General features: G+C 44.5%; 1 protein-coding gene across 1 annotated transcript in view; it reads right to left on the reverse strand.

Moving 5' to 3' along the window:
- Nucleotides 1–27,483, reverse strand: part of lrriq1 (leucine-rich repeats and IQ motif containing 1) — a 63,669-nt gene that overhangs the window by 19,414 nt on the left and 16,772 nt on the right. The window contains exons 12-23 of the mRNA XM_035790074.2: nt 27,239–27,366; nt 26,035–26,108; nt 24,844–24,937; nt 19,367–19,552; nt 17,253–17,759; nt 16,693–16,885; nt 15,546–15,671; nt 14,781–14,888; nt 13,892–14,025; nt 13,551–13,706; nt 13,274–13,362; nt 12,324–12,425 (exon numbers count right to left, since the gene is read on the reverse strand). Coding sequence (XP_035645967.2) covers nt 12,324–12,425; nt 13,274–13,362; nt 13,551–13,706; nt 13,892–14,025; nt 14,781–14,888; nt 15,546–15,671; nt 16,693–16,885; nt 17,253–17,759; nt 19,367–19,552; nt 24,844–24,937; nt 26,035–26,108; nt 27,239–27,366 — 1,897 coding nt within the window. The remainder of the gene's footprint in view (nt 1–12,323; nt 12,426–13,273; nt 13,363–13,550; nt 13,707–13,891; nt 14,026–14,780; nt 14,889–15,545; nt 15,672–16,692; nt 16,886–17,252; nt 17,760–19,366; nt 19,553–24,843; nt 24,938–26,034; nt 26,109–27,238; nt 27,367–27,483) is intronic.

The following is a 27,483-nucleotide window of genomic DNA, read 5'->3' on the forward strand; positions in this document are numbered from 1 at the left end:
GTTCTTCTGTTGCAGTCATGGGTTGTTTTAAGGTGGAGATATGGTTCTTCTGTTGCAGTCATGGGTTGTTTTAAGGTGGAGATATGGTTCTTCTGTTGCAGTCATGGGTTGTTTTAAGGCAGAGATATGGTTCTTCTGTTGCAGTCATGCGCAGTGTTCTTGGTTGGTCATCAATCGACAAGATAATTGAAAAAAAACATGCTTATTTTATTTCATAATATACATAATTTAAAACGACCAAGTTCTATTCACAACAGTATTCAGTTGGTAAGAGACAGACATTCCATAAATACTAGGAATAGATTGTCCACCATCTATGCGTTATCCAGACAGAAAAGAGAAATAGGCAAAATAACATTTCGATTTAGAGCAATAAAGAAATGGAATAAATTAACTGAGCAAACTAGAAACCTTTCAATATATACACTTAAACAATATTTTAAAACGATTTAAATATAATACATAGAAATGTTGTGGGACTATAGTAGATGAAGAATCAATATTTTTTAGATTGAGTATTTATTGGGTCATTATGTTAGTATATTATGTATGTTTGTAATAGTGTGTTATATGTGAAAATATGTTTGTATTATAAATTGTATTTTAATGTTTAAGGACTCTTGGAAGATTAGTCCAAATGGGGACTAAAAGAGATCCAAATCAAATCAATCTACACACAATACCCCATAATGACAAAGCAAAAACAGGTTGGCATTTTTGCAAATTTATAAAAACAAATTAAAAAAATATAATACATAAGTATTCAGATTGTCACGACTTCTCCCGAAGTCGATGCCTCTCCTTGTTCGGGCGGTGCTCGCCGGTCTTCTACCCATCATTGATCTATGTTTAATTTTCCATTCGTTTTGTCTGGTCTTCTTACACACCTGGTTCCAATCCCATTCATTAAGTGTTGTATATTTAACCCTCTGTTTCCCCTCCTGTCCTTGTCAAAGATTGTTTATTGTTATGTTCATGTTTTATGGATTGGTGTGCGGCGGGTTCTTGTACCCACATTTATTTTATTATGGACTTTGGTTTTGGAGTTTATGTTTTAAGTTATTCAAATACTCCAATTATACCAAGTTTAATTCTCCTGCTCTTGACTTCCCTGCCACCTGCATACACGACGTGACACAGATCCTTTACTCAGTACATTGTTGAAGCATCTTTGGCAGCGATTACAGCCTAGAGTATTCTTGGATATGATGCTACAAGCTTGGCACACCTGTATTTGGGGAATTTCTCCCATTCTTCTCTGTAGATCCAATCAAGCTCTGTCAGGTTGAATGGGGAGCGTTGCTGCAAAGCTATTTACAGAGTCCTCTCCAGAGATGTTTGATCGGGTTCAAGTCCGGACTCTGGTTGGGCCACTAAAGGACATTCAGAGACTTGTCCCAAAGCCACTCCTGAGTTATCTTGGCTGTGTGCTTAGGGTCGTTGTCCTGTTGGAAGGTTTACATGAAGGATCTCTGTGTACTTTGCGCTGTTTATCTTTCCCTCGATCCTGACTAGTCTACCAGTCCCTGTCGCTGAAAAACATCCCCACAGCATGATGCTTCCATCACCATGCTTCACCGTAGAGATGGTACCAGGTTTCCTCCAGACGTGACACTTGGCATTCAGGCCAAAAAGTTACATCTTGGATTCATCAGACCAGAGCATCTTGTTTCTCACTGACTGATAGTCTTTTAGGTGCCTTTTGGCAAACTCCAAGTAGACTGTCATGTGCCTTTTACTGAGGAGGGGCTTCTGTCTGGCCACTCTACCATAAAGGCCTGATTGGTGGAGATGGTTGTCCTTCCAGAAAGTTCTCCCACCTCCACAGAGAAACTCTAGAGCTCTTGACCATTGGTTTCTTGGTCACCTCCAAGACCAAGGCCCTTCTCCCACGATTGTTCAGTTTGGCCGGGCAGCCAGCCAAACTTCTTCCATTTAAGAATGATGAAGGCCACTGTGTACTTGGGGACCTTCAATGCTGCAGAAATTATTTGGTACCCTTCCCCAGATCCGTGCCTCGACACAATCCTACCTCTACGGACAATTCCTTCGACCTCATGGTTTGGTTTTTGCTCTGACATGCACTGGTGGGACCTTATATAGACTTTTATTTAATGTAACCTTTATTTAACTAAGCAAGACACATGTGTGCCTTTCCAAATCATGTCTAATCAATTGAATTTACCACAAGTGGACTCCAATCAAGTTGTAGAAACATATCATTGATAATATAATAATAATATAATAATATATGCCATTTAGCAGACGCTTTTATCCAAAGCGACTTACAGTCATGTGTGCATACATTCTACGTATGGGTGGTCCCGGTCCCATTGATGATCAATGGAAACAGGATGCCCCTGAGCTCAATATCGAGTCATAACAAAGGGTCTGAATACTTATGCAAATAAGGTATTTCTGTTTTGAATTTTTATACATTTGCTGTGTAGATTGATGAGGGCAAAACATAATATTATACATTTTAGAATAAGGCGTAACGTAACAAAATGTGGAAAAAGTGAAGGGGTCTGAATAGTTTCCCTCACCCCAGGCCCATGTCAAAACATACTGGTACTCCTTCCCCCTTCCCCCAGGCCCATGTCAAAAGATTCTAGTACTCCTTCCACCTTCCTCTCACCCATGTCAAAACATACTAGTACTCCTTCCACCTTCCTCTCACCCATGTCAAAACATACTAGTACTCCTTCCACCTTCCCCTCACCCATGTCAAAACATACTGGTAGTCCTTCCACCTTCCCCTCACCCCCAGGCCCATGTCAAAACATACTAGTACTCCTTCCACCTTCCCCTCACGCCCAGGCCCATGTCAAAACATATGAATACTCTTTCCACCTTCCCCTCACCCCCAGGCCCATGTCAAAACATACAAATACTCTTTCCATCTTCCCCTCACCCCCAGGCCCATGTCAAAACATACTAATACTCCTTCCACCTTCCCCTCACCCCCAGGCCCATGTCAAAACATACTGGTACTCCTTCCGCCTTCCCCTCACCCCCAGGCCCATGCAGTTCCCTGTCCTGATCCAGACATAACCCTCCTTCCACTATCCCCCTCAACCCACCCTCACACCCTGTCCTGTTCCCCTGCTCCAGGACAGGAGGAGTCACGCCTGTTAAGTGGGGCTTTTAAGCACATTATCCAATCTCTTTCTATCGAGGGGAGGGGGGCAAAAGGGAGGCAGGGGGAGCCCTGTCTTAAATGATATCTGAGAGAGAATGTGCTCATTCAAGGGGGTGCAAGGGGGAGCCTGGGACAGTCTGGATGGGGAGGTGGGTGTGGTCAGGGTCACGTCCTGCAGCTACCAAGTCGTAAAGGAGAGGCATGTCGTAGGCACTTTAGAGTAATTCAGAACAAGTTGTGGACGCGGGTGGTAGATGACTGTAATCCCATGGCTCTGTATCCGAAGGTCACGTGTTCAAGCCCAGTTCAATTCTTTATTTTTTCACCTATCCCAAAGTTAACCCTTAACTTAAAAACATACCAACATTTGACATTTGGATACATGGAACGATACTGAGCAGAAGGAGCAACCCAGGGTGTCAAAAACCCTTCGAAATTTGACGTTTGGAGAAACATGGCTAAACATCAGAATCTTTAGTCAAATTGGTAAAACCATGAGATCTTGTTGGTTAAACTAGCCTCATGGGATCTTCATAGATTTCACCAGAAGCCAATATGAGCTTCTCTCTCTCCCTCCCTTCCCCCTCTCTCTCTCCTTCCCTCTCTCTCTCCCTCCTTCTCGCTAGCGCTGCCTCCTGCCCTGCCCTGCCGTGGAGATGACCCTATGGGGATATGCCGTTGTGAGATCCAGCGCCAGACTTAAAGCAGGAGTGGAGGAGAGGAGGAGGAGGTCAGCTTTTATCATAGTGCTTGTCTCCTACTTTCCTTCGCCCAGGGGTCAAGCCTTCACCTCAAGAGAGCAAACCACACACGGTCACCCAGCGGTCAACAGGCAGGCGGCGCAGGCCACAGACACACACACACACGCAGGCCACAGGCACTATGATAATAACAGTCTTTATTAAGGAAGGTGAGACGGCTGAGCTGGCTCCTGGCCTGCTCCAATTCACGCACTAGCTACATGCTTGCACTATATCCAGTATAACTTTGCAAATGTAGTATTTTAGGCATGACATTTTTTTCATGTTTTCCCAATATAATACTATTTTGGATTTAACATTTAAACCCACATTTGCATTCCCAAATCCCATAAAGTGAAAATGTAGGATGTTGTAGGATGTTGTTAGTTCACAGCCGTTCAGAAGGAAGGATTCAGAAGGATTCTGGGTAAGTCAAGCATGTAGGAGCCGTTCACTTGTTTTGTTTGTTCAATTGTGTTGTTTATATATTCAGAATGATATTATTGTGATTTGTGAAACTAAAACAACAATCCTTATCACTTAAGTCTGTGTTATTTATCTATATGCAACAGTATCAAATCTACAAGTTCAAACGAATAGGTTACTTCCATCTAATTGTTCATTATGAGAGCTTGATGTGGGGACTTCAATCACTGAGGTAACAGTCAGGTACACACCCAATAAACAAGTTACTAAACGATTAGACATGGTTGAAGTAACGTTAAATATGACATTGTTATATCATAATTTCTGTATAGTTTCAAGTGCAGGTGAATTATTTCAAGATTCCTTCACCCCGATGCTAAATTCAGATGCTAAATTCCCTGTCAAGCGTGTCAGAACTTTGGATAAGCACCGAACCAACAGGCAGCTATAACCCACACCTCCAGGCCGTCCAAACCCTGACTGCCTATTGCATTGCAACCATATTTCCACTATTGTTCCCAGCATCTTTCCTCCTCCCTGGTCCTAATCATTCATCAAACAGGCTGTACCTTGCAGAGCGCAACACATCAGCTGATAAAGTACAGGGTCAATGACTTGACGTGTGTCCAAAATGGCACCCTATTCACTATACCAATGTTTCCACTGCAGTCATTTATATGTTGCGCTGTGCCACGGCAAAATTATTGCCGCTACGGCAAAAGAATATGGAACAGGAAAGAGCGCCTCTGCCGAGGAGCACTTTGAAGACGCTAGAACAGTCCACATTTACGTTTCCTCTGACGAGGAGCACTTTGAAGACGCTAGAACAGTCCACCTTTACGTTTCCTCTGCCGAGGAGCACTTTGAAGACGCTAGAACAGTCCACATTTACGTTTCCTCTGACGAGGAGCACTTTGAAGATGCTTGAACAGTCCACATTTACGTTTCCTCTGCCGAGGAGCACTTTGAAGACGTTAGAACAGTCCACATTTACGTTTCCTCTGACGAGGAGCACTTTGAAGACGTTAGAACAGTCCACCTTTACGTCTCCTCTGCCGAGGAGCACTTTGAAGACGCTAGAACAGTCCACATTTACGTTTCCTCTGACAAGGAGCACTTTGAAGATGCTTGAACAGTCCACATTTATGTTTCCTCTGCCGAGGAGCACTTTGAAGACGTTAGAACAGTCCACATTTACGTTTCCTCTGACGAGGAGCACTTTGAAGACGTTAGAACAGTCCACATTTACGTTTCCTCTGACGAGGAGCACTTTGAAGATGTTAGAACAGTCCACATTTACGTTTCCTCTGCCGAGGAGCACTTTGAAGACGCTAGAACAGTCCACATTTACGTTTCCTCTGACGAGGAGCACTTTGAAGACGCTTGAACAGTCCACATTTACGTTTCCTCTGACGAGGAGCACTTTGAAGACGTTAGAACAGTCCACATTTACGTTTCCTCTGACGAGGAGCACTTTGAAGACGCTAGAACAGTCCACCTTTACGTTTCCTCTGACGAGGAGCACTTTTAAGACGCTAGAACAGTCCACCTTTACGTTTCCTCTGACGAGGAGCACTTTGAAGACGCTAGAACAGTCCACATTTATGTTTCCTCTGATGAGGAGCACTTTGAAGACGCTAGAACAGTCCACATTTACGTTTCCTCTGACGAGAAGCACTTTGAAGACGCCAGAACAGTCCACATTTACGTTTCCTCTGACGAGGAGCACTTTGAAGACGTTAGAACAGTCCACATTTACGTTTCCTCTGACGAGGAGCACTTTGAGGACGCTAGAACAGTCCACATTTACGTTTCCTCTGACGAGGAGCACTTTGAAGACGCTAGAACAGTCCACATTTACGTTTCCTCTGCCGAGGAGCACTTTGAAGACGCTAGAACAGTCCACATTTACCTTTCCTCTCCCGAGGAGCACTTTATTTATTTATTTAACCTTTATTTAACCAGGTAGGCAAGTTGAGAACAAGTTCTCATTTACAATTGCGACCTGGCCAAGATAAAGCAAAGCAGTTCGACAGATACAACGACACAGAGTTACACATGGAGTAAAACAAACATACAGTCAATAATACAGTATACACAAGTCTATATACAATGTGAGCAAATGAGGTGAGAAGGGAGGTAAAGGCAAAAAAGGCCATGGTGGCAAAGTAAATACAATATAGCAAGTAAAACACTGGAATGGTAGTTTTGCAATGGAAGAATGTGCAAAGTAGAAATAAAAATAATGGGGTGCAAAGGAGCAAAATAAATAAATTAATTAAATACAGTTGGTAAAGAGGTAGTTGTTTGGGCTAAATTATAGGTGGGCTATGTACAGGTGCAGTAATCTGTGAGCTGCTCTGACAGTTGGTGCTTAAAGCTAGTGAGGGAGATAAGTGTTTCCAGTTTCAGAGATTTTTGTAGTTCGTTCCAGTCATTGGCAGCAGAGAACTGGAAGGAGGCGGCCAAAGAAAGAATTGGTTTTGGGGGTGACTAGAGAGATATACCTGCTGGAGCGTGTGCTACAGGTGGGAGATGCTATGGTGACCAGCGAGCTGAGATAAGGGGGGACTTTACCTAGCAGGGTCTTGTAGATGACATGGAGCCAGTGGGTTTGGCGACGAGTATGAAGCGAGGGCCAGCCAACGAGAGCGTACAGGTCGCAATGGTGGATAGTATATGGGGCTTTGGTGACAAAATGGATTGCACTGTGATAGACTGCATCCAATTTGTTGAGTAGGGTATTGGAGGCTATTTTGTAAATGACATCGCCAAAGTCGAGGATTGGTAGGATGGTCAGTTTTACAAGGGTATGTTTGGCAGCATGAGTGAAGGATGCTTTGTTGCGAAATAGGAAGCCAATTCGAGATTTAACTTTGGATTGGAGATGTTTGATATGGGTCTGGAAGGAGAGTTTACAGTCTAACCAGACACCTAAGTATTTTGAAGACACTAGAAGCAGTCAATGCACAACAATTCTTGTAATTGCGGGAAAAACAACAGTTTTAATGGCCTTTGTTAAAAAGAGGAGGATTCCAGCTTTCCATTCCTAATTTACTTTTTTCTCAACTTCTAAATATGTGTGAACTGCACCATTTTAATTCTTAAGAGTCTAAACTGAGTTGTCTAAGCTGACATATGGAATTGTTTTAAGATGGTCATACCATGAATCATTTAGCTATTTGATTTAAAAATGTAGGACCCCTTTAGGTATAAAAAAGATATATACAATATTGAATTTGGCTTTTACTACTATAGCCCATAGAAACACATTGAATAACACATTCATAAATGGCAAAATAAATAATAAGGAATAAGGTTTTGAAATATCTGTCCTATATCTAGGAGGTATAAGAATGCTCAGGAAATATATATATATATTTTTTTACACATATTTAACCCCTTTTTTGGGGTAGGCACAAAACTACCACCATACTTCCATTCATTTTTTAAACGGGTGCCGGATGCCTTCAGACGAGTCCAGTGACACTTGTGGGGCAAAATGGTGAACACCATCATGTTCGTGAGAATCTCCCCTTTCCACAGTGGGGTCACATTAGTTTGTAGCCTAACCAGTTCGGAAGCTACAGGCAGAATTTGGCACATTGACAGTAACGATTTCAGACGAGTCCCGTGGTGCTTGTGGGGAGTCGTAGAGCACCATCGTATTCGTGAGAGTCTCATCTTTCCATAGAGTGGTCATAGCTACAGACGTTTTCATAAAAATTTAATTTTGGGGGATGTCTCATGGTCTGACAAACACCGCTGTAGCTCAGCCACTTTCCCCATCAGATGCGGGAAGCCGATGTAGTGGATTGAGATGCAGTCCATGCAAAAAAACAGATATCTCTAGTTTAAACCAGATTTTTTTGTGGTTAAGCACGTTGCTGCTCCGCTATTCACTGTGATTGCATAGGGGAGAGTGGTGCTAAATGTAACAAATAATTTTACCAATATGCTATTGGGCTTATTTATGGAGGTAAACTCAGCAAAAAAAGAAACGTCCTCTCACTGTCATCTGCATTTATTTTCAGCAAACTTAACATGTGTAAATATTTGTATGAACATAACAAGATTCAACAACTGAGACATAAACTGAACAAGTTCCACAGACATGTGAATAACAGAAATTGAATAATGTGTCCCTGAACAAAGGGGGATCAAAATCAAAAGTAACAGTCAGTATCTGGTGTGGCCACCAGCTGCATTAAGTACTGCAGTGCATCTCCTCCTCATGGACTGCACCATATTTGCCAAATCTTGCTGTGAGATGCTAACCTCCACTCTTCCACCAAGGCACTTGCAAGTTCCCAGACATTTCTGGGGGGAATGGCCCTAGCCCTCACCCTCCGATCCAACAGGTCCCAAACGTGCTCAATGGGATTGAGATCCAGGCTCCTCGCTGGCCATGGCAGAACACTGACATTCCTGTCTTGCAGGAAATCACGCACAGAACGAGCAGTATGGCTGGTGGCATTGTCGGGCTGGAGGGTCATGTCAGGATGAGCCTGCAGCAAGGGTACCACATGAGGGAGGAGGATGTCTTCCCTGTAACGCACAGCGTTGAGATTGCCTGCAATGACAACAAGCTCAGTCCGATGATGCTGTGACACACCGCCCCCAGACTATGATGGACCCTCCACCTCCACCTCGATCCCGCTCCAGAGTACAGGCCTCGTCTAACGCGCATTCCTTCGACAATAAACGCAAATCTGACTATCACCCCTGGTGAGACAAAACCGTGACTGAGCACTTTTTGCCAGTCCTGTCTGGTCCAGCGACGATGGGTTTGTGTCCATAGGAGACGTTGTTGCCGGTCATGTCTGGTGAGGACCTGCCTCAAAACAGGCCTACAAGCCCTCAGTCCAGCCTCTCTTAGCCTATTGTGCATAGTCTGAGAACTAATGGAGGGATTGTGCGTTCCTGGTGTAACTCGGGCAGTTGTTGTTGCCATCCTGTACCTGTCCCGCAGGTGTGATGTTCGGATGTACCGATCCTGTGCAGGTGTTGTTACACGTGGTCTGCCACTGCGAGGACGATCAGCTGTCCGTCCTGTCTCCCTGTAGCGCTGTCTTAGGCTTTTCACAGTATGGACATTGCAATTTATTGCCCTGGCCACATCTGCAGTCCTCATGCCTCCTTGCAGCCTGCCTAAGGCACGTTCACACAGATAAGCAGGGACCCTGTGAATCTTTCTTGTGGTGTTTTTCAGAGTAAGTAGAAAGGCTTCTTTAGCGTCCTACGTTTTCGTAACTGTGACCTTAATTACCTACCGTCTGTAAGCTGTTAGTGTCTTAATGACCGTTCCACAGGTGCATGTTCATTAATTGTTTATGGTTCATTGAACAAGCATGGGAAACTGTTTAAACCCTTTACAAGAAGATCTGTGAAGTTATTGATTTTTACTAATTATCTTTGAAGGACAGGGTCCTGAAGGACAGGGTTTAGACATATTTTAAATGGTGTCAGCATAATTTTATTTTTATACATTTGAGTAGAATGTCCTTTTAAAAACTCACCAGAACGAAATTCTCAGGCCATCTACAGTACATAACAATTGTTCCCCCCACACTGAAAGGGCCATTTCAAACACAGCCTTGGATTTGGGAGTTGACTACCCCGTTCCGACCTCCTCCCCGTGCCCCTCCTCACCCCATCTCTCTCCCCCCACCCTCTCATTGGGTTTCTGATCTGACTTAGGGGAACTCTGTAAAAAGCGTAACCCAAACCCACTGGGGTTCTGGAGTGGAGCAGCTCCCGCTGCCTTTTTACGGGGGCCTGGGCTGAGCTGTTGTGCGGCTGGAGTAGAGGCGTGCTGGCCGGGGTCTGGCTCTAGGTCAGTGGGATTTCTGAGTCTCTCTCCATCGGCTGGCCTGTGCTGGGTTGCCTCCCCTCTCCTCTGCCTCCCCTGGTGCTGACCTGTGGAAAGCACCCCCTCAGATCCATCCCAAGCTAGCGCCCCGGGCTCAGCCAGCCAGCCCAGCCGGAGCTCCCCGGCAGGGGCTTACGTTTCAGGCTTCGAGTCAAGCCCCTTCTGGAGGTGATTAGCCCCAAACCCATGACAGATTCTTTCCGAGATATCCGACGCGGCGTGTTTATTTTATCCAGGCTCTTTGTGTGGATGTGCTGGACATGAGTAACCCACTTGAAATGGGTATCGGCTTACATACCCGGAGAGAGGGGAGCAAGGCCGGGGAGCTGCCGCAAAGTGTTTCATGAAAGGAGGAGAAAATATTTCCCCTCTCTCTTTTTGGACCTATCTGTATTGTTAAACTGGTATGTGTGGGCACTGTTCTGTGTGGGCAGATGGTGCATGGAGCGAGAGAGAAGTACATACAGATTCTAAACAAACAAACCAACTCACCCACCTAGCCTCCCTTCTCAAACAAACCAACTCACCCATCTAGCCTCCCTTCCCCAACAAACCAACTCACCCAGCTAGCCTCACTTCCCCAACAAACCAACTCACCCAGCTAGCCTCCCTTCCCAAACAAACCAACTCACCCATCTAGCCTCCCTTCCCAAACAAACCAACTCACCCAGCTAGCCTCCCTTCCCAAACAAACCAACTCACCCATCTAGCCTCCCTTCCCCAACAAACCAACTGACCCAGCTAGCCTCCCTTCCCCAACAAACCAACTCACCCAGCTAGCCTCCCTTCCCAAACAAACCAACTCACCCATCTAGCCTCCCTTCCCCAACAAACCAACTCACCCACCTAGCCTCCCTTCCCCAACAAACCAACTCACCCATCGAGCCTCCCTTCCCCAACAAACCAACTCACCCATCTAGCCTCCCTTCCCAGACAAACCAACTCACCCATCTAGCCTCCCTTCCCCAACAAACCAACTCACCCATCTAGCCTCCCTTCCCAAACAAACCAACTCACCCACCTAGCCTCGCTACCTTAACAAACCAACTCACCCAGCTAGCCTCCCTTCCCCAACAAACCAACTCACCCATCTAGCCTCCCTTCCCCAACAAACCAACTCACCCATCTAGCCTCCCTTCCCCAATAAACCAACTCACCCATCTAGCCTCCCTTCCCCAACAAAACAACTCACCCATCTAGCCTCCCTTCCCAAACAAACCAACTCACCCACCTAGCCTCGCTACCTTAACAAACCAACTCACCCACTTAGCCTCCCTTCCCCAAAAAACCGACTCACCCTCCTAGCCTCACTACCCCAAAAACCCAACTCACCCTCCTAGCCTCCCTACCCCAACAAACCAACTCACCCTCCTAGCCTCACTACCCCAACAAACCAACTCACCGTCCTAGCCTCACTACCCCAACAAACCAACTCACCCTTCTAGCCTCACTACCCCAACAAACCAAATCACCCTCCTAGCCTCAATACCCCAACAAAGCAACCAACTCACCCTCCTAGCCTCACTACCCCAACAAACCAACCAACTCATCCTCCTAGCCTCACTACCCCAACAAACACACCAACTCACCCAAACCAAGAGACTACTACTACCCCTCACAAAACTATTTATGTCTAAGACAAGAGGCCTTCAGTTTGTTCAGTCTGGAACCCCTCAGTGCCCTACCTCCCCAGTACTTAACTCAATTTCACACTTCAAGTCATCTACAAAGCCCTGCTGAAACACAATCATCTTGTTTATCATCCGTCATCCCAAACTACTTCATGTCCCACTATTTACCACCGTTCATGTGCCTTCAATTTGGTCACCGGTCCGTAATCTCTAAGCGTTTCTATTTAATACACGAAGCAGTCGTACTTACTTCCTCCAGATAGTAAACGTCTTATATTGAAAGCACTAAAACACGCACATACATAAGCATGGCTCTATGAGCTGCAGTATACATTTGTGTGGGATTGAAGTATGCTGCATCAAGTACATTTTGATCAACAAAAAAAAAACGTAAAAATTGTCGCCATCTCATTTAAGGTTAGTACAGTACAGTTGGCTGGGCTAGGTTTGCCTCAGCTTAGTAATGTGATAAGACTATATTACTGTTGTGTCTAGTGTTGTCTGAGTCCTACCTTTAATGTAGTCTCTCCTCTCTGGAGAGGGCTTCTTTGGTGCTTCCATAGGGGCATGCTGGTTGCTATGGTTCCTGAAAAGGGCCAGGCGTACAGTTGGGTCTAGAAGAAAGAAAGAGAGAGACAGAGAGATAGAATGAGAGAGAGATACAGAATGAGAGAGAAAGAGAGAGAATGAGAGAAAGAGAGAGAGAGACAGAATGAGAGAGAAAGAGAGAGACAGAGATAGAATGAGAGAGAAAGAGAGAGTCTAACATTAAACCCACAGCATCCAGAAAATAACCTTTGGGTTCTGGATAAACTCACAGCAGAGATCCTTCATGACATGCAGAGAGCCTAACACTATGCATTCCATACTTGGGCAGATGACAGTTGAAACAAGCCTGTGTGGCAGACAGAGAGAACGATAACTGGATCTAGTGCTCTGGTACTGTACAGTCATGCTCTAACAATCCTGATCAACGACCAGCCTCACTCTGTCTGTCTACTCTACTTGGACGTGGCACTACTACCGACCCAACGACCGACCAGTGTTTGAGGTGAGGTCACATTTCGGTGTAGCCGCGGTAACCCATGCAGAGTAATGAAAACCGTCTCCGGGACAATGGCTCGGAGAGCGTCTGGTTGGTTGGAACTAAGGGAAGGGAAAGCCACCAGTTGGTTTGGTTAATTTCCTGTAAGGGCTCTCTGACTGGGGCCAATAGGAGATGACAGGGCCAGACCTCTGTTACCTCTGCTGTCTGTTACAGCTGATTAACATACACAAGGAGGAAAGGCTCAATGCTGCTAACGTGGCAATATAGTTTTAAAAAAATAGAGGAGAAAGGAGAACCTAGACGAGGTAGATTTTAGGGGGGTTTGATTCAGTAATAGTTGCTCAAGCCAGTTGAACATCTTTAAATAGTAAATAGGTTCCAAATTTAAATAAACTTCAACTGATTTATGCAGACCCAATAGTTTTCTTTGCCTCTGCTTCTTAGACTTCATCTTCTGAGCTCTCTTCAGCATCATCAGAGCAGTGTGGCTGTCTCTGAACCCCCTGGGGAGACAATGACACACATGTCACACGCTGAATCTAAAACATCCTCACTACAACACTCACACACTGACAGTGACAAACAGCTTTCGTCCCATTAGGGTACAGCATACAGGACAGAGTTGGGGATTTTGTTCTAAATTTGGCAGAAATGTAGCCAAAATATTCCCCCTCTTTGCAACTCTACTTACCACTCCTCCAGAATCTTCTCTGATCTCTCAGAAAGACCACTGAGCCCTGACACAGAAGCAGGAGATCTCTCAGAAAGACCACCGAGCCCTGACACAGAAGCAGGAGATCTCTCAGAAAGACCACTGAGCCCTGACGCAGAGACAGGAGATTTAGTTCTGAAATAAATTGGAGAAAAAAACACACTCTCAATCTTGATCCTATTTGGAAACAATAGTTTATGAAGGCACTTTCATTGGTGATTAGTAAGGAAGCAAGCCTTCACTTGTGGCATCCATGTTGGCTTTGTGAGAACTACCTAGATTAAAATGTGTCAGCCATGATGGCTCAATCAGTTTCCTACCTGCTGATGCTGTCAAGGGAAACTCTATGCTCAGCAGGCTCTGTTCTCTCCCCACCCATCCAGGCCTGCTTGGGCTTCCACAGAAGAACAGGTGGGCTGGTCTGCTGGTTGGCATCTGGAAGATTCAGAGGACGCTGAAATACAGTCAGAAGAGAGAAGGTTGTTATCATGTACTGTAGCATTATATCAAAGAAGAAACGTGTTCAGGTGTTTTTAATGTTTTGTAATGGTAAAAGGAGTGATCGTCAGCTAATCATGAAGAACAGACTATTGTTGACCCTGGCACTATGGGAGCAAGCCCAGTGCTTCCCCTAATTAACAGGAAATGTGAGGGTCGAACAGCTAAAACACAACCTTCCAGAAGTTTGCCCTTTTCTAAATAGTCTAAATGAGAATAGGAATTACAGAGTGTACATTAAGATACAGCGTTTCCATTCCCAGAAGACCCTAAAGTCAAAGTCACAAATGAAGTAGTCTTAAAAACATTTTAAAACCCTCTCCCTCCTCTCTGTCGAAGTGGTAAAGTGTTGAAATAGTTTATCCACCCCTTTGGAGATCACGTTAGCTAGTGTTAAAACATTAAGGCCTGCCTGGTGTGGAGGCAGCTGCCCCCCTTCAGCGAGCGCCAAGCAGAGCGGCGAGCCAAGGTGATATAGAGTCCTGCCTGCAACACTCATCCAAAGCAAAGAGCCAGGGAGAGATATCTAAGGAAAGAAAAAGGGCCCTGGCTCGTTTGAAAAATGACATCTGCTGATGATGCATAGGGTATTTCAGGCCTCCTAAAAGTAATTGTGTTTTTCAAGGTAATACATTTGAGGATTAATCAGTGAGAGCTGTGGTGGGTCCTGGAGGACTTTTTTGGGGGTGGGGGTTCAGTGCTGTGTGTTACCATTGGACCAAGCAGCTGGTCTGGGAACGGAGGAGGATGAAGGAGGGTTTTGGGAGGTGAATCGTCAGACAGCAGCGAAGTCATCATCCAGTCTCTCTCTAGTGCCATCTATTTACAAGCCAAAGGAGATGAGAATCACCTTTAGCGTGACACAACAACATTAACAGACTACCGCACTGGACATCAAGGTTTTTCTATTCCCTCCAAGGGTTTGGTGGTGAAGTGACTTTAAAGTAAACAGCAGATCATCATGTGATAGAGGTTTTGTTATGTTTAAATATTTGAGATGAGTGCTTCACGCATGCACGCACACACGCAAACACACACACACACACACACACACACACACACACACACACACACACACACACACACACACACACACACACACACACACACACACACACACACACACACACACACACACACACACACACACACACACTACATAGACACATTCTCAAGTGGATGGCATTTGAAGAGGACAGAGGGCAAGTGAACTTGTGGATGATGAAAGAATAGCTAAAATGCCATTTATCATGTAGAATCTTCCAGTTTCCCCTGGCCTCAGTATAATGGGCAGTGTTCTTTAATAATCCTAATCCCTAGGGAATAGCGGAGTAGATGAGTGAGAGGAGTAGGGGAAAGGGGAAACGTGCCGGTCTCCATTTTTCTGGGGGGCAAGGTCAACTTGATAGGGGGGTTGAGGTTCAGACCAGTCAACCCAGAGAGAGTCAGTCTGTAAAGTTTGTACCTACTGCCTACCTCATCAAAGACAAATTCATCCACGTTCACCTCCTCGAAGGCCTCGTGATCCCCGGGGTTGAAGCCCCGAGCCTGGGCCAGAGCAGCAGCCAGCCTCCTCCTCAGGGTGAAGCCTCTCCAAACCGCCTGGAGGAACGAAGGTACCAGAGGAAGAGCCATGAATCACAGACAAAGTTAAATATTGTGTGTTATCCCATTAGGAAGATAAAACATGTTAACCTCTGTTTAATTGCTGAGTGATCTGCTGTTTGAACTCTATGTGACTTGGGCGCTAGGAGACAAATGGAGCGCCAGCGAGGGTTCTAAATCCTCAGAATTCCCAAAGGGATGACTTCACAAAGTGAGCGGTGCTGGAATCTGGAATCCTCACCGCTCCCACTACTGCAAAACTCTGGAATCTGATTAATCATTTTATCCCCCCACTGCCAAAGACTCCTCAAGGGCCCATCAAGTACAGAGGGAGAGAGAGAGAGAGAGAGAGAGAGAGAGAGAGAGAGAGAGAGAGAGAGAGAGAGAGAGAGAGAGAGAGAGAGAGAGAGAGAGAGAGAGAGAGAGAGAGAGAGAGAGGAGAGGAGAGAGAGAGAGAGAGGGATGGGAGAGGAGAAAGGGAGAGAGAGAGGGAGAGAGGGGAGAGAGGAGAGAGGGATGGGAGCGGAGAGGAGGAGAAAAGGGGAGAGAGAGAGAGGGGAGAGAAGGATGGGAGAGGAGGAGAAAAGGGGAGAGAGAGAGAGGGATGGGAGCGGAGAGGAGGAGAAAAGGGGAGAGAGAGAGAGAGAGAGAGAGAGAGAGAGGGACAGAGAGAAGTGTCAGGTAGAATGTTTGATCTATTGAATCATACGATTACCAAATTAAGCCTTAATATCATATCAGATCTGGACATATGATGTCTTTATTATTAATAAAAAAATATATATTCTCAGAAACATGTTACTGGACCTCTATGACCTACGAGAAATTACATTTCTATAAAAACTGATCAACTCAAACTATCTATTTGTGGTATTGATCGAAGCAAGACAACGATTTCTGAGTAGACAGTCATGTATTTCCATAGAACCGTTTGAAAAACCTGTCAGCATGGCCAGTCTAATAGTTATGATAAAGAGTTCCAGGAAGTCACTAAAAGTTTCCTGTGACCCTGACTTACCTGGATGGCAGTTGCAGCGTAATCTGGTTCCAGACGGCTCTGCTCTGACCCAGTATGGCTGGGTCCTGTGTCTACTCTTCCCCTCTCTCTTCCTCTTCTTCCTCCTTGCTCCTCTCCTGGAGGTGGACGCAGCTGGATCCTCTGACGTCCTCTGTGTCCTCTCCAGTGGCGCTGGATCACCACAGCTGCCATGCTGCTCCGAAAAAAGACACAAAAAGAGATACATAATGATATCATACCCTCAATCTCTTTGACCATGGGTGCGTCTGAAATAGCACCCTATTCCCTATGGTACATAGGTTGCCATTTAGGATGCAGACAACACATTTATTTCTGTCCAAACATCTGGCTTGCAGAGACTCCAGAAGAGGAATCCAGCCTGTCTCAAACAAGCTTATATCAAAGATACAGCCCTCTTAATGATGACTGTGTGTCAGAGTGAATATGATGTTCAACATCGATCAACTGGAGGACACTCTAATGATGACAAATGCTCATTGGCAGAAACTAATAAAAGTAGAGAAACTATGAAAGAATTCATGAGTGAGGGAACACTTTACTTTTTGAGGTCCAGCTTGATGTGAGCTTTGGGAAAGGGTGAACTGCTGGGCTTGGCAGTGGCATGGGACGTTTTTTCCTCGGAGAAGGTAGAGCTGGAACTTGTGTAGCTAGCTGGCGTTGCTGGCTTCAACTCAGGCCTAGTGGACACAGTCCCTAGACTGCTGAATGATCTGTATGCTGGGGGCTGAGGCTGCTTTTCACTGTTGTCATTGGCTGGGCTGATGAGGGGAACCACATGTGGCCAGGTGTTTGTGTTTCCACAGGACTTATTTTCAGGTTGCTTCCTGTTCATGACACCACCATGTCTGTCCATACCCTCTACATCAGACTTTTCGGCAGGGATCCTGCTAACCCTGGCGGTGTCACTCCTGTGACTGTCATCTTGTTTGTCGGTGATGCTGGTGTCTCCATATTCGTGAGCGTATCTGTGCTCCTCAGCCAGCTGTACAGCTTCATCATGGAGCTGGAGGGAGAGCCTCAGAGCATCCAGGGGAGGGAGAGCACCGCTGCGCACACACAAACACATGCACACGTTCATATGAAGATCACATAACATTGGATGTTGTTCTAGGTTGTGTAACATCCATTCCGTCCTCTCTCATATGAGGCCTACCAGATAAGCAATGGCTAACGTAGATACAAATGTCTGATGAACACCTACAAAAACAACAACACCTTTTTCATATTTGATCACCTAGTATCTGCATTGAAAAAATGGCTTACTTTTGTGCTGCAACAGGCTTGCCTTCACAGAGGGTCTATGGGTGTCAGTTCTGTAATCCCATATAATGTCTCTTTCATAGAGGGGATTAAGTTGGTACAAAGCCACCTCAATGGAAATTTAACGAGTCTATTAGCAACGCTTGGATCCGCTTCCCCCAATCTATCTAAGACCCTCAGGGCTACTCATGGCTACTGGGTACACAGTATACGAACCTACACGGCCTGCCCACTATCCTGAACAAGCCTTGCCTTCACAATGCCCCTGCTATTCAGCTAGAAGGGGGGTAAAAAGGGTGACCATATAGACAGTGACCTCGATTTCTCCTCCTCGTACCTGCCAGTTCACCACAGGGTCGAGGGGAAGGTGTATATCAGTAAAGGAAAACGGTGAATAGTCGGTAAGGGAGAAAATATACACTGTTTTGTATCTTAAAAGTCCCATTTAAGGTTGGATAAATAATAATTTATGCTATTAAACAATGAAGTTCATATTGTTTTGGCAGAGTGAAATGGGACCTGTGGAGGGCAGTTTATATGAGGGGAAATCAAATACCCGCTGTCCTGGGGCTACTAGCTACAACAGTTCAAGCACATGATGGAACTGGAATGATACATTTGAATGGAAACTAACTGGGATTCATTCAGAAAGGTACTTCGACCCCATTTACACTATGTGAAATGAGGACGGCAATGTAACACTACAGATACATTGTCCATACACATAGAAACTTATAGAGAAAGTAAGGACATTTCAGATGAAATACCTTTAATTTCTCTCGGCAGTGTTGTAAAACTTTACACAGCAGGGTAAACCCCAGGATGTCTACATCATTTTACCAGCTTTACTAGACAGGCCTGAGCCACAGCCAGACTCTTCACCTCTCTAGACCTTGTCTGGCCCTGGGTCGAGATTTGAGCCAGGGGTTAACTGGCTGCGGTGGTCCCTGCCCTGCCCCCAGAAAGGCCCATTGTCCAACGCCCAGAGGGGGTGCATGGAGCATGGACAGGGGTGGAGAGGAGCGCACTGTGGTCCCCCCCGAGCCATGGGACTCCTTGGTCTCACCCATACTACTAGATACCACTGCGTTTCATCTTTTGTGAAACATAATTATGGTGAGGTCAGAAAGATGAACTGAGGGTTGACCACTGGTCTATATGTTGGTGGTCTGGTCTGTTTAGGGGTGTTAGTTAAGACTAGTGTCCTCAAACTACTTACAAAAACAGCTAAACATTCATTGCCTTTCAGCTTTGGACACCCTGTGTATCAGTTATGCTAATAATACTAATATGCAGGTTAGAGTTTGTCTGTATGACGTTGCTATCCTACAGCATATGTGTAAGCTGAGCTGTCCAGCATAAAAGCTGACGAGAGTCAGTAAGCTGCATGAACCTGAGTTGTGCCGTGTGGCTGTGCTGCAGTGTGTGGAGCTGCTGGAGCTGTGCCTGACAGAAGGCTAGAAAGCTGTTCTGAGGCAGCAGGGCCGTGACTAGACCAGGACCAGGGAGCGCTGGAGAGGAGCCGACAGGCTGCCCGTCTATGGCCTGTAGACCCGGCACAGCCCTCTGCAGACTGGACCTGTGGAAGATAACATGGTGGGTTAAAAAATAAAGATCATCGCTGGAGGCCATAGAATACCATACTAGGGTTCATGCTACTTGGTAGCATTTCAAAAAGTCAGGGACTATACTCAGGGCCAATACTCAAAAAAGTCTACAACTATTTATGGTGACAATTGCAGTCAGTAAATGTATTTTAAAAATCTCAACACAATAACTATACCAGCATGTAACTCCAATGTAATAAACACATACGTTTTAGGCCCTGTCATGTAAAGTGCTCTCCATATTCTAAAACACTAAATTGATACATGACCACATAACACAATTACATATTCAACGTTGTTAAAGTAGGAATTGTGAATGATCCTGGATTTGATTTGAACTCAAACTGATTATAAAAAATGTAAAGGGTCAACCCATTTTCAGTTCAAATTGATTTGCCCCCAACTCAGATGTCTACAGTGTAATATGATGTGCCAGTGGAGAGCCTCAGCTTGTTGTATCCAATAGTTTGTCAGATAAGTCCTTAGGCAGAGTAGATACACCACCTTGAGAGAGCGAACAGGGATAAAATCCTAAAACGAGTTTGACATTTCAGGCACAGCAGAATCAAAGCCATTTTCCTCCATGCGAAACAAGAAGTTTGGTTAGAGTCTTGATTTTCTCAAAGCAGAAGAATGTGATGACATGTTGAGCTGCAGATGAAAGACTTTGAGACTAAAGACTGGGCTTCAGGCTCTGGTTTTCTTTGTTTTTGTTGTTATTTTCCTTTTTTTCTCAACCACTAAAAGAGTGAGTGACTTAAGTTGTATCCAATGTATCCCAAATGGCACCCTATTCCCTATGTAGTGCACTGGTCAAAAGTAGTGCACTACATAGGGAATAGGGTGCCATTTGGGACGTAACCCTTAAGCTGAAGCAGCTGATGGTGGCCTGGCTGTGCTGTGAGGGGGATGGCTGCTGAGCTGTGTGTCTATGGGAGAGAGAGGTAACACCGGCCTGAGGCTAAGGATGTGCAAGCTGAGGAATCCCAAAAACTTTGCCAGCAGAGAAAATGGTCTCCAAAGCAAACTGCATGGCCAAATGTGGCCGATCGATGCCAATGTGAAAATGTAGAAAGAAACACATTAGGAAACGCATACAGTATTACTGAGCCGTGACAATTTACAAATAGAGTAAATTTATACAGTATGAATGTTTTCTGTGATATGACAAATCTTTGCCTGTAACTAATCTGTAATTATTAATCTTTATGAAATGTTTAAATGTGAAAGTGTACTTATAAACAACAACTACTAACGTAAAGCAATTTATGTTCACAATAAATGTTTGGTTATTGCTGTTGCTGTCAATATGAGCCTACAGTGCCTTGCGAAAGTATTCGGCCCCCTTGAACTTTGCGACCTTTTGCCACATTTCAGGCTTCAAACATAAAGATATACAACTGTATATTTTTGTGAAGAATCAACAACAAGTGGGACACAATCATGAAGTGGAACGACATTTATTGGATATTTCAAACTTTTTTAACAAATCAAAAAATTGGGCATGCAAAATTATTCAGCCCCTTTACTTTCAGTGCAGCAAACTCTCTCCAGAAGTTCAGTGAGGATCCCTGAATGATCCAATGTTGACCTAAATGACTAATGATGATAAATACAATCCACCTGTGTGTAATCAAGTCTCCGTATAAATGCACCTGCACTGTGATAGTCTCAGAGGTCCGTTAAAAGCGCAGAGAGCATCATGAAGAACAAGGAACACACCAGGCAGGTCCGAGATACTGTTGTGAAGAAGTTTAAAGCCGGATTTGGATACAAAAACATTTCCCAAGCTTTAAACATCCCAAGGAGCACTGTGCAAGCGATAATATTGAAATGGAAGGAGTATCAGACCACTGCAAATCTACCAAGAACTGGCCGTCCTTCTAAACTTTCAGCTCATACAAGGAGAAGACAGAGATGCCAAGAGGCCCATGATCACTCTGGATGAACTGCAGAGATCTACAGCTGAGGTGGGAGACTCTGTCCATAGGACAACAATCAGTCGTATATTGCACAAATCTGGCCTTTATGGAAGAGTGGCAAGAAGAAAGCCATTTCTTAAAGATATCCATAAAAAGTGTTGTTTAAAGTTTGCCACAAGCCACCTGGGAGACACACCAAACATGTGGAAGAAGGTGCTCTGGTCAGATGAAACCAAAATTGAACTTTTTGGCAACAATGCAAAACGTTATGTTTGGCGTAAAAGCAACACCCTGAACACACCATCCCCACTGTCAAACATGGTGGTGGCAGCATCATGGTTTGGGCTTGCTTTTCTTCAGCAGGGACAGGGAAGATGGTTAAAATTGATGGGAAGATGGATGGAGCCAAATACAGGACCATTCTGGAAGAAAACCTGATGGAGTCTGCAAAAGACCTGAGACTGGGACGGAGATGTGTCTTCCAACAAGACAATGATCCAAAACATAAAGCAAAATCTACAATGAAATGGTTCAAAAATAAACATATCCAGGTGTTAGAATGGCCAAGTCAAAGTCCAGACCTGAATCCAATCGAGAATCTGTGGAAAGAACTGAAAACTGCTGTTCACAAATGCTCTTCATCCAACCTCACTGAGCTCGAGCTGTTTTGCAAGGAGGAATGGGAAAAAATTCAGTCTCTCGATGTGCAAAACTGATAGAGACATACCCCAAGCGACTTACAGCTGTAATCGCAGCAAAGGTGGCGCTACAAAGTATTAACTTAAGGGGGCTGAATCATTTTGCACGCCCAATTTTTCAGTTTTTGATTTGTTAAAAAAGTTTGAAATATCCAATAAATGTCGTTCCACTTCATGATTGTGTCCCACTTGTTGTTGATTCTTCACACAAAAATACAGTTTTATATCTTTATGTTTGAAGCCTGAAATGTGGCAAAAGGTCGCAAAGTTCAAGGGGGCCGAATACTTTCGCAAGGCACTGTAAATCCAATACGAAATTTGACAAAAGGATGAGAGCCTTTAGTTTAGTTTATCAACATCAGGTGTAAATCTGGCTTAAAATATCCTTCAGAATGATGGTGGGGCAAGAACCAGCTGAACTCCCTGTACTGTGCCACAAACATGACTCTAGGTCACAGGTTGTGCAGTCCACTGTCAGAGTAATGGGGTTTTGATGAGCCCCACCTCACGCCTCTCTTTCTCTTACTCTCTCTCTCACACGCTCATCTCTCTCCATCTCACACACACACACACACAAACAAGGATTAGATTCCAGCCCTACAGGCTTGTCGTCTGGCCGACCGGACCCTCTTGTAACGAAGCATAAACCATAATAAAGCCTTGATCCTCACATGAGCTCATTGACGTGAGGTGGGCACACACAATGCCTTTCATGGTTAAATGTTTTTGGGTGGAAAAAAACATGCTTTGCAATTACGTGCCATTGGTTATTTGTGTTTAAAAGTACAAGGTTCAAATGAAAGAACTCAGGAAATTAGCTTAAAATATGTCAGAATGCTGAACAATTTGACCTTCTTGGCTCATTTGAATAAATGTATTTATTAAGCGGAGCCCAGAGCCGTGGACATGCAGCTCCTTCTCTCTCTAACAATAAAATGTTCCATCCTGGTCCTAGCTAGGCTCTCCAGCTGCGTCCTTCCCTCCATCCTATCCGTCTTTGTCTCTCTCCGTTTCGAACCTAAACCAACCTGGCTCTATATATTTCATTTAGTGAAGACTTCCTTGAAAACACAGGCTTTTAAAAGAGGTCTGATTAATCAGGCAGAGTGCTATCTTCTTCTCCTGGCTCAGGGCTGCTGGAAGTGTATTTCTTAGCAATCTCCATTTGGTGCTTTAGTTGAGTCGGTGTTATCGCTGGACTGGGATGAAAGGGCCAGGGGGAGAGTGGGGAAATACAGGGGGCTAATTCCACTGTTGGCATTGGAGGTTAGGTAAAGTTCATTGGGAATATTTATTCTCCATTGCGGCTAACGGTGGGGCACCCCAGGTAATAGAAACCCATATGTCTGGGTGGGTGCTGACTGCAAAAATGTATGTAGATAGAATGCATAATGTGGTGTACAGTACTACTACTGGTTGATTAGAATAACTATTCAGATATACAGTAAAGGTAGTGAAAAATAAGTGTGTTAATCATGGTTCTTTTAAGTGCTCAGTGGCACGTTTTTTACATGACTCGAGGAAAGGGTAGTAGGCTACTGGTATTATTAAATCCTGTCGTAACAGTTCTTGAGAGATCCAGGCATCATCTTTTAGGCTAATGCTATGACTAGACGGACCTTAAAATGTTAAAAATATGTATTTGTAATTTCACACTTCATAAAAGTTATGCATGGTTTGTCGGTCATAAACTGTTAAGACCACTAATGACCACGTGTAATGCCGAAACGATGAAATCTAGCTAGACTACCGGTAATTGAAGTTAAGTGCTCTAGCTAGCACACATTTTTCATATCAACTCATTTGGACCCCCCACTTAAATGTACATGAGGAAAATGTTTTGGCGCTGTAAGTGAATGAGCAAATTGATATTGAAAACTTAATAGATTTTTCCGTTGAATAAATATTTTGGGAACTGCTGACACTCAGTGCTACAGAGGTTGCGCGGTGCGGATATCGCTGGCACGTTGGCTAATCCTATAGCATTCCCAGATTGCTAGGCTAATCCTGGGATGTGGACAGGAAGCACTTGTGGAATGTTTATTCTACCTTAGTCACCACAGCCAACATCCTCCTCCAGACTGGGCTCACGTTCTGCGACAGGAGGGATTATATGAAATGGCAGTGACTTGGTATTCCCGTTGGTATGTAACCTAACTTCTCACATCCGCCCCAGCAGGGATATTCCAGAACAAAGCTAGAGAAGTTAATTGTGTCTGTCTGTCTCTCTACACAGACATTTTAAAACCATTTTAATTACATTTTTCAACTAATCGTTGCAATGCTAATGACTGGGAATGTATTGTATGTACCACAGCAGGTTGGTGGAGCGTTAATTGGGGAGAACAGCTCGTGGTAATGACTGGAGCGGAATGGTGGAATGGTATCAAATACATCAAACACATGGTCTCCAGATGTTTGATGCCATTCCATTTGCTCCGTTACGGCCGTTGTTATGAGCAGTTCTCCCCTCAACAGCCTCCACTGTTATGTACCTGTTATGATGCAGCGTCCAAGTACAGTGTTACCGTATAAGGTGATGTGTGTATGACAACATTGCTTTTTCCCACGGGTGCATGCAACCCAGGGCTTGTCGCTCATACATATTCACATATTTTGTGTTTCTCATTGGGCTTGCCCTACCTCCACATGGACTCTTGCTGAAGGGGATTCCCAGTGAGATGGACCTCTCGGAGGAGTGGACATCCCTGCAGACTCTCACACAGGTTCTGCAGCTCTACAACAGTCAGGCAGAGCAGCAAAGGCCTGAGCTTATGGTTTTACATCGCACAGAGGCAGAGCAGCAAAGGCCTGAGCTTATGGTTTTACATCGCACAGAGGCAGAGCAGCAGAGGCCTGAGCTTATGGTTTTACATCGCACAGAGGCAGAGCAGCAAAGGCCTGAGCTTATGGTTTTACATCGCACAGAGGCAGAGCAGCAGAGGCCTGAGCTTATGGTTTTACATCGCACAGAGGCAGAGCAGCAGAGGCCTGAGCTTATGGTTTTACATCGCACAGAGGCAGAGCAGCAAAGGCCTGAGCTTATGGTTTTACATCGCACAGAGGCAGAGCAGCAGAGGCCTGAGCTTATGGTTTTACATCGCACAGAGGCAGAGCAGCAGAGGCCTGAGCTTATGGTTTTACATCGCACAGAGGCAGAGCAGCAGAGGCCTGAGCTTATGGTTTTACATCGCACAGAGGCAGAGCAGCAGAGGCCTGAGCTTATGGTTTTACATCGCACAGAGGCAGAGCAGCAGAGGCCTGAGCTTATGGTTTTACATCGCACAGAGGCAGAGCAGCAGAGGCCTGAGCTTATGGTTTTACATCGCACAGAGGCAGAGCAGCAGAGGCCTGAGCTTATGGTTTTACATCGCACAGAGGCAGAGCAGCAGAGGCCTGAGCTTATGGTTTTACATCGCACAGAGGCAGAGCAGCAGAGGCCTGAGCTTATGGTTTTACATCGCACAGAGGCAGAGCAGCAGAGGCTTGAGCTTATAGTTTTCCCTGTCTATATATCACTATCGCTGGTACCTGATCTTGTTATGGAGACTGTATCTTTATCTACTGCTGGATCCCCTGACATTTACTGGATGGAGGTGCATCGCATTCCCCAGATGTGTGACATTATGCATATCGTAGACATAGGTATTACCATAGATCCACACTTAAAATGCTCCCTCTCACTCACATAGAGAGGCACATAGCAGAATAATATGAATGGAATAGCATGAAACTACAGTATGTAAATGACATAACAACATGACAACTGAAATATTTGGATCAAAAGTTTTTGGGACATCAAAAGTTAAATTTTCTAAAATAATAAACCATTACCTAAGAGGCAGTTGTCTCTGATGTCCAGCTTCTCCAGTGACACAAAATGACACAGTGATGGCAGTTGGGTTATACTGCAAAACACAAATGAGTAAATACATGTAATACACTGTAATGGAATACTGTAATTTATACAGTACTTTTAGGTATTATCAACAGTAAAACAAATAACTTGTTACTTCAGCATACTGTATATTATAGTGCATTTTGGTAAAAGTGCTGTATTTCGAATGGTACTGTAATTCCATCCCACAGAAAAAGGTATCTTTGGAGCGCCAAAAACCTTTTGACCCTTAGTGGGTGAATGGTATTGCTGTTTCTGTCTCATTAACATATTTTGAGGCGTGTCTTGTAAGAGCCTATATTTGTTGCACCCATGACTGAGAATGCTGTACCAATTTAACTCCTATGTGGTTATAGTGCCCCATGACATTTAAAATGTATAGGGGACAGATTCGAGTGGCATCAAGACCTAAAACTTAAATGGTTGAGCATTTTGCCATGTCCTTCAGGTCTGTGTTGCTCTGTAGTCGCTGCCAGTTTGGAAGCTTTTGTTAAGGCCTCTAGATGTGCAAATGTTATAAAACACAAAATATTCATTAATGTACTGAAATGTGTAAACACTTCACCTAGCCCAATAACAGTAAAATACTGTGAAATACAAACCCCTCATCTCAATGAATTTCAATCATTCATCAATTAATTAATTCCGATTACGATAGCATTTACTTTTTTTTACAGTATATTACAGTCAATTTGACAGTATTGTACTGTGTATCATTACAGAGTACTTGCTTTGATACCGTATTTCTATTATAGTGGGTGCACTGTAATATGAAATACCGAAATGTACTCGCCACCGAGCTGCCTGCAAGATACTGTTAAATTCATGGCAACCCCTTTACAGTGTATTTACCAATCATTCAGCAACATTACATTGGTTTTCTTAAATCTTACAAATGTTATCACAAACACTGAATTACTTACATGTAGCTAGTACATTTTAAACTGGCCTAATCATTGGCATTTGATACACTGGATTTTTAAAAAATCCTTTATTTAACCATAGAAGTCACATTGAGATTTACATAACCCCTTTTTTTTTTTTTAAGTGAGCCCAGGCCAAGAGAGCAGCATACATAGAGTTACACAACACAACATAAAACATAACAATGGCATCAGATGGAATGCCATGTGATGTTACCTGTTTTGGGCCCCAGAGAGGAGCTGCATCAGGGGGAGCCAGCAGGCTGTCAGGCCCTCCAGTGAGGAGATGCTGTTGTCCTCCAGATGGAGCGCCACCAGGAGGACCTGGTTCCTCAGACTGGGTAGCTGGGGGAAAGAGAAAGGGGCAGGAGGGAGGTAGAGAGACCGACAGCAAGAGAGATAAGGAGAGAGAGACACAGAGAGACAGAGAAAGATAAAGAAAGAAAGAGAGACAGAAAAAGA

Source organism: Oncorhynchus keta, chromosome 17 (assembly GCF_023373465.1).
Source record: "Oncorhynchus keta strain PuntledgeMale-10-30-2019 chromosome 17, Oket_V2, whole genome shotgun sequence".
Lineage (NCBI taxonomy): Eukaryota > Metazoa > Chordata > Actinopteri > Salmoniformes > Salmonidae > Oncorhynchus > Oncorhynchus keta.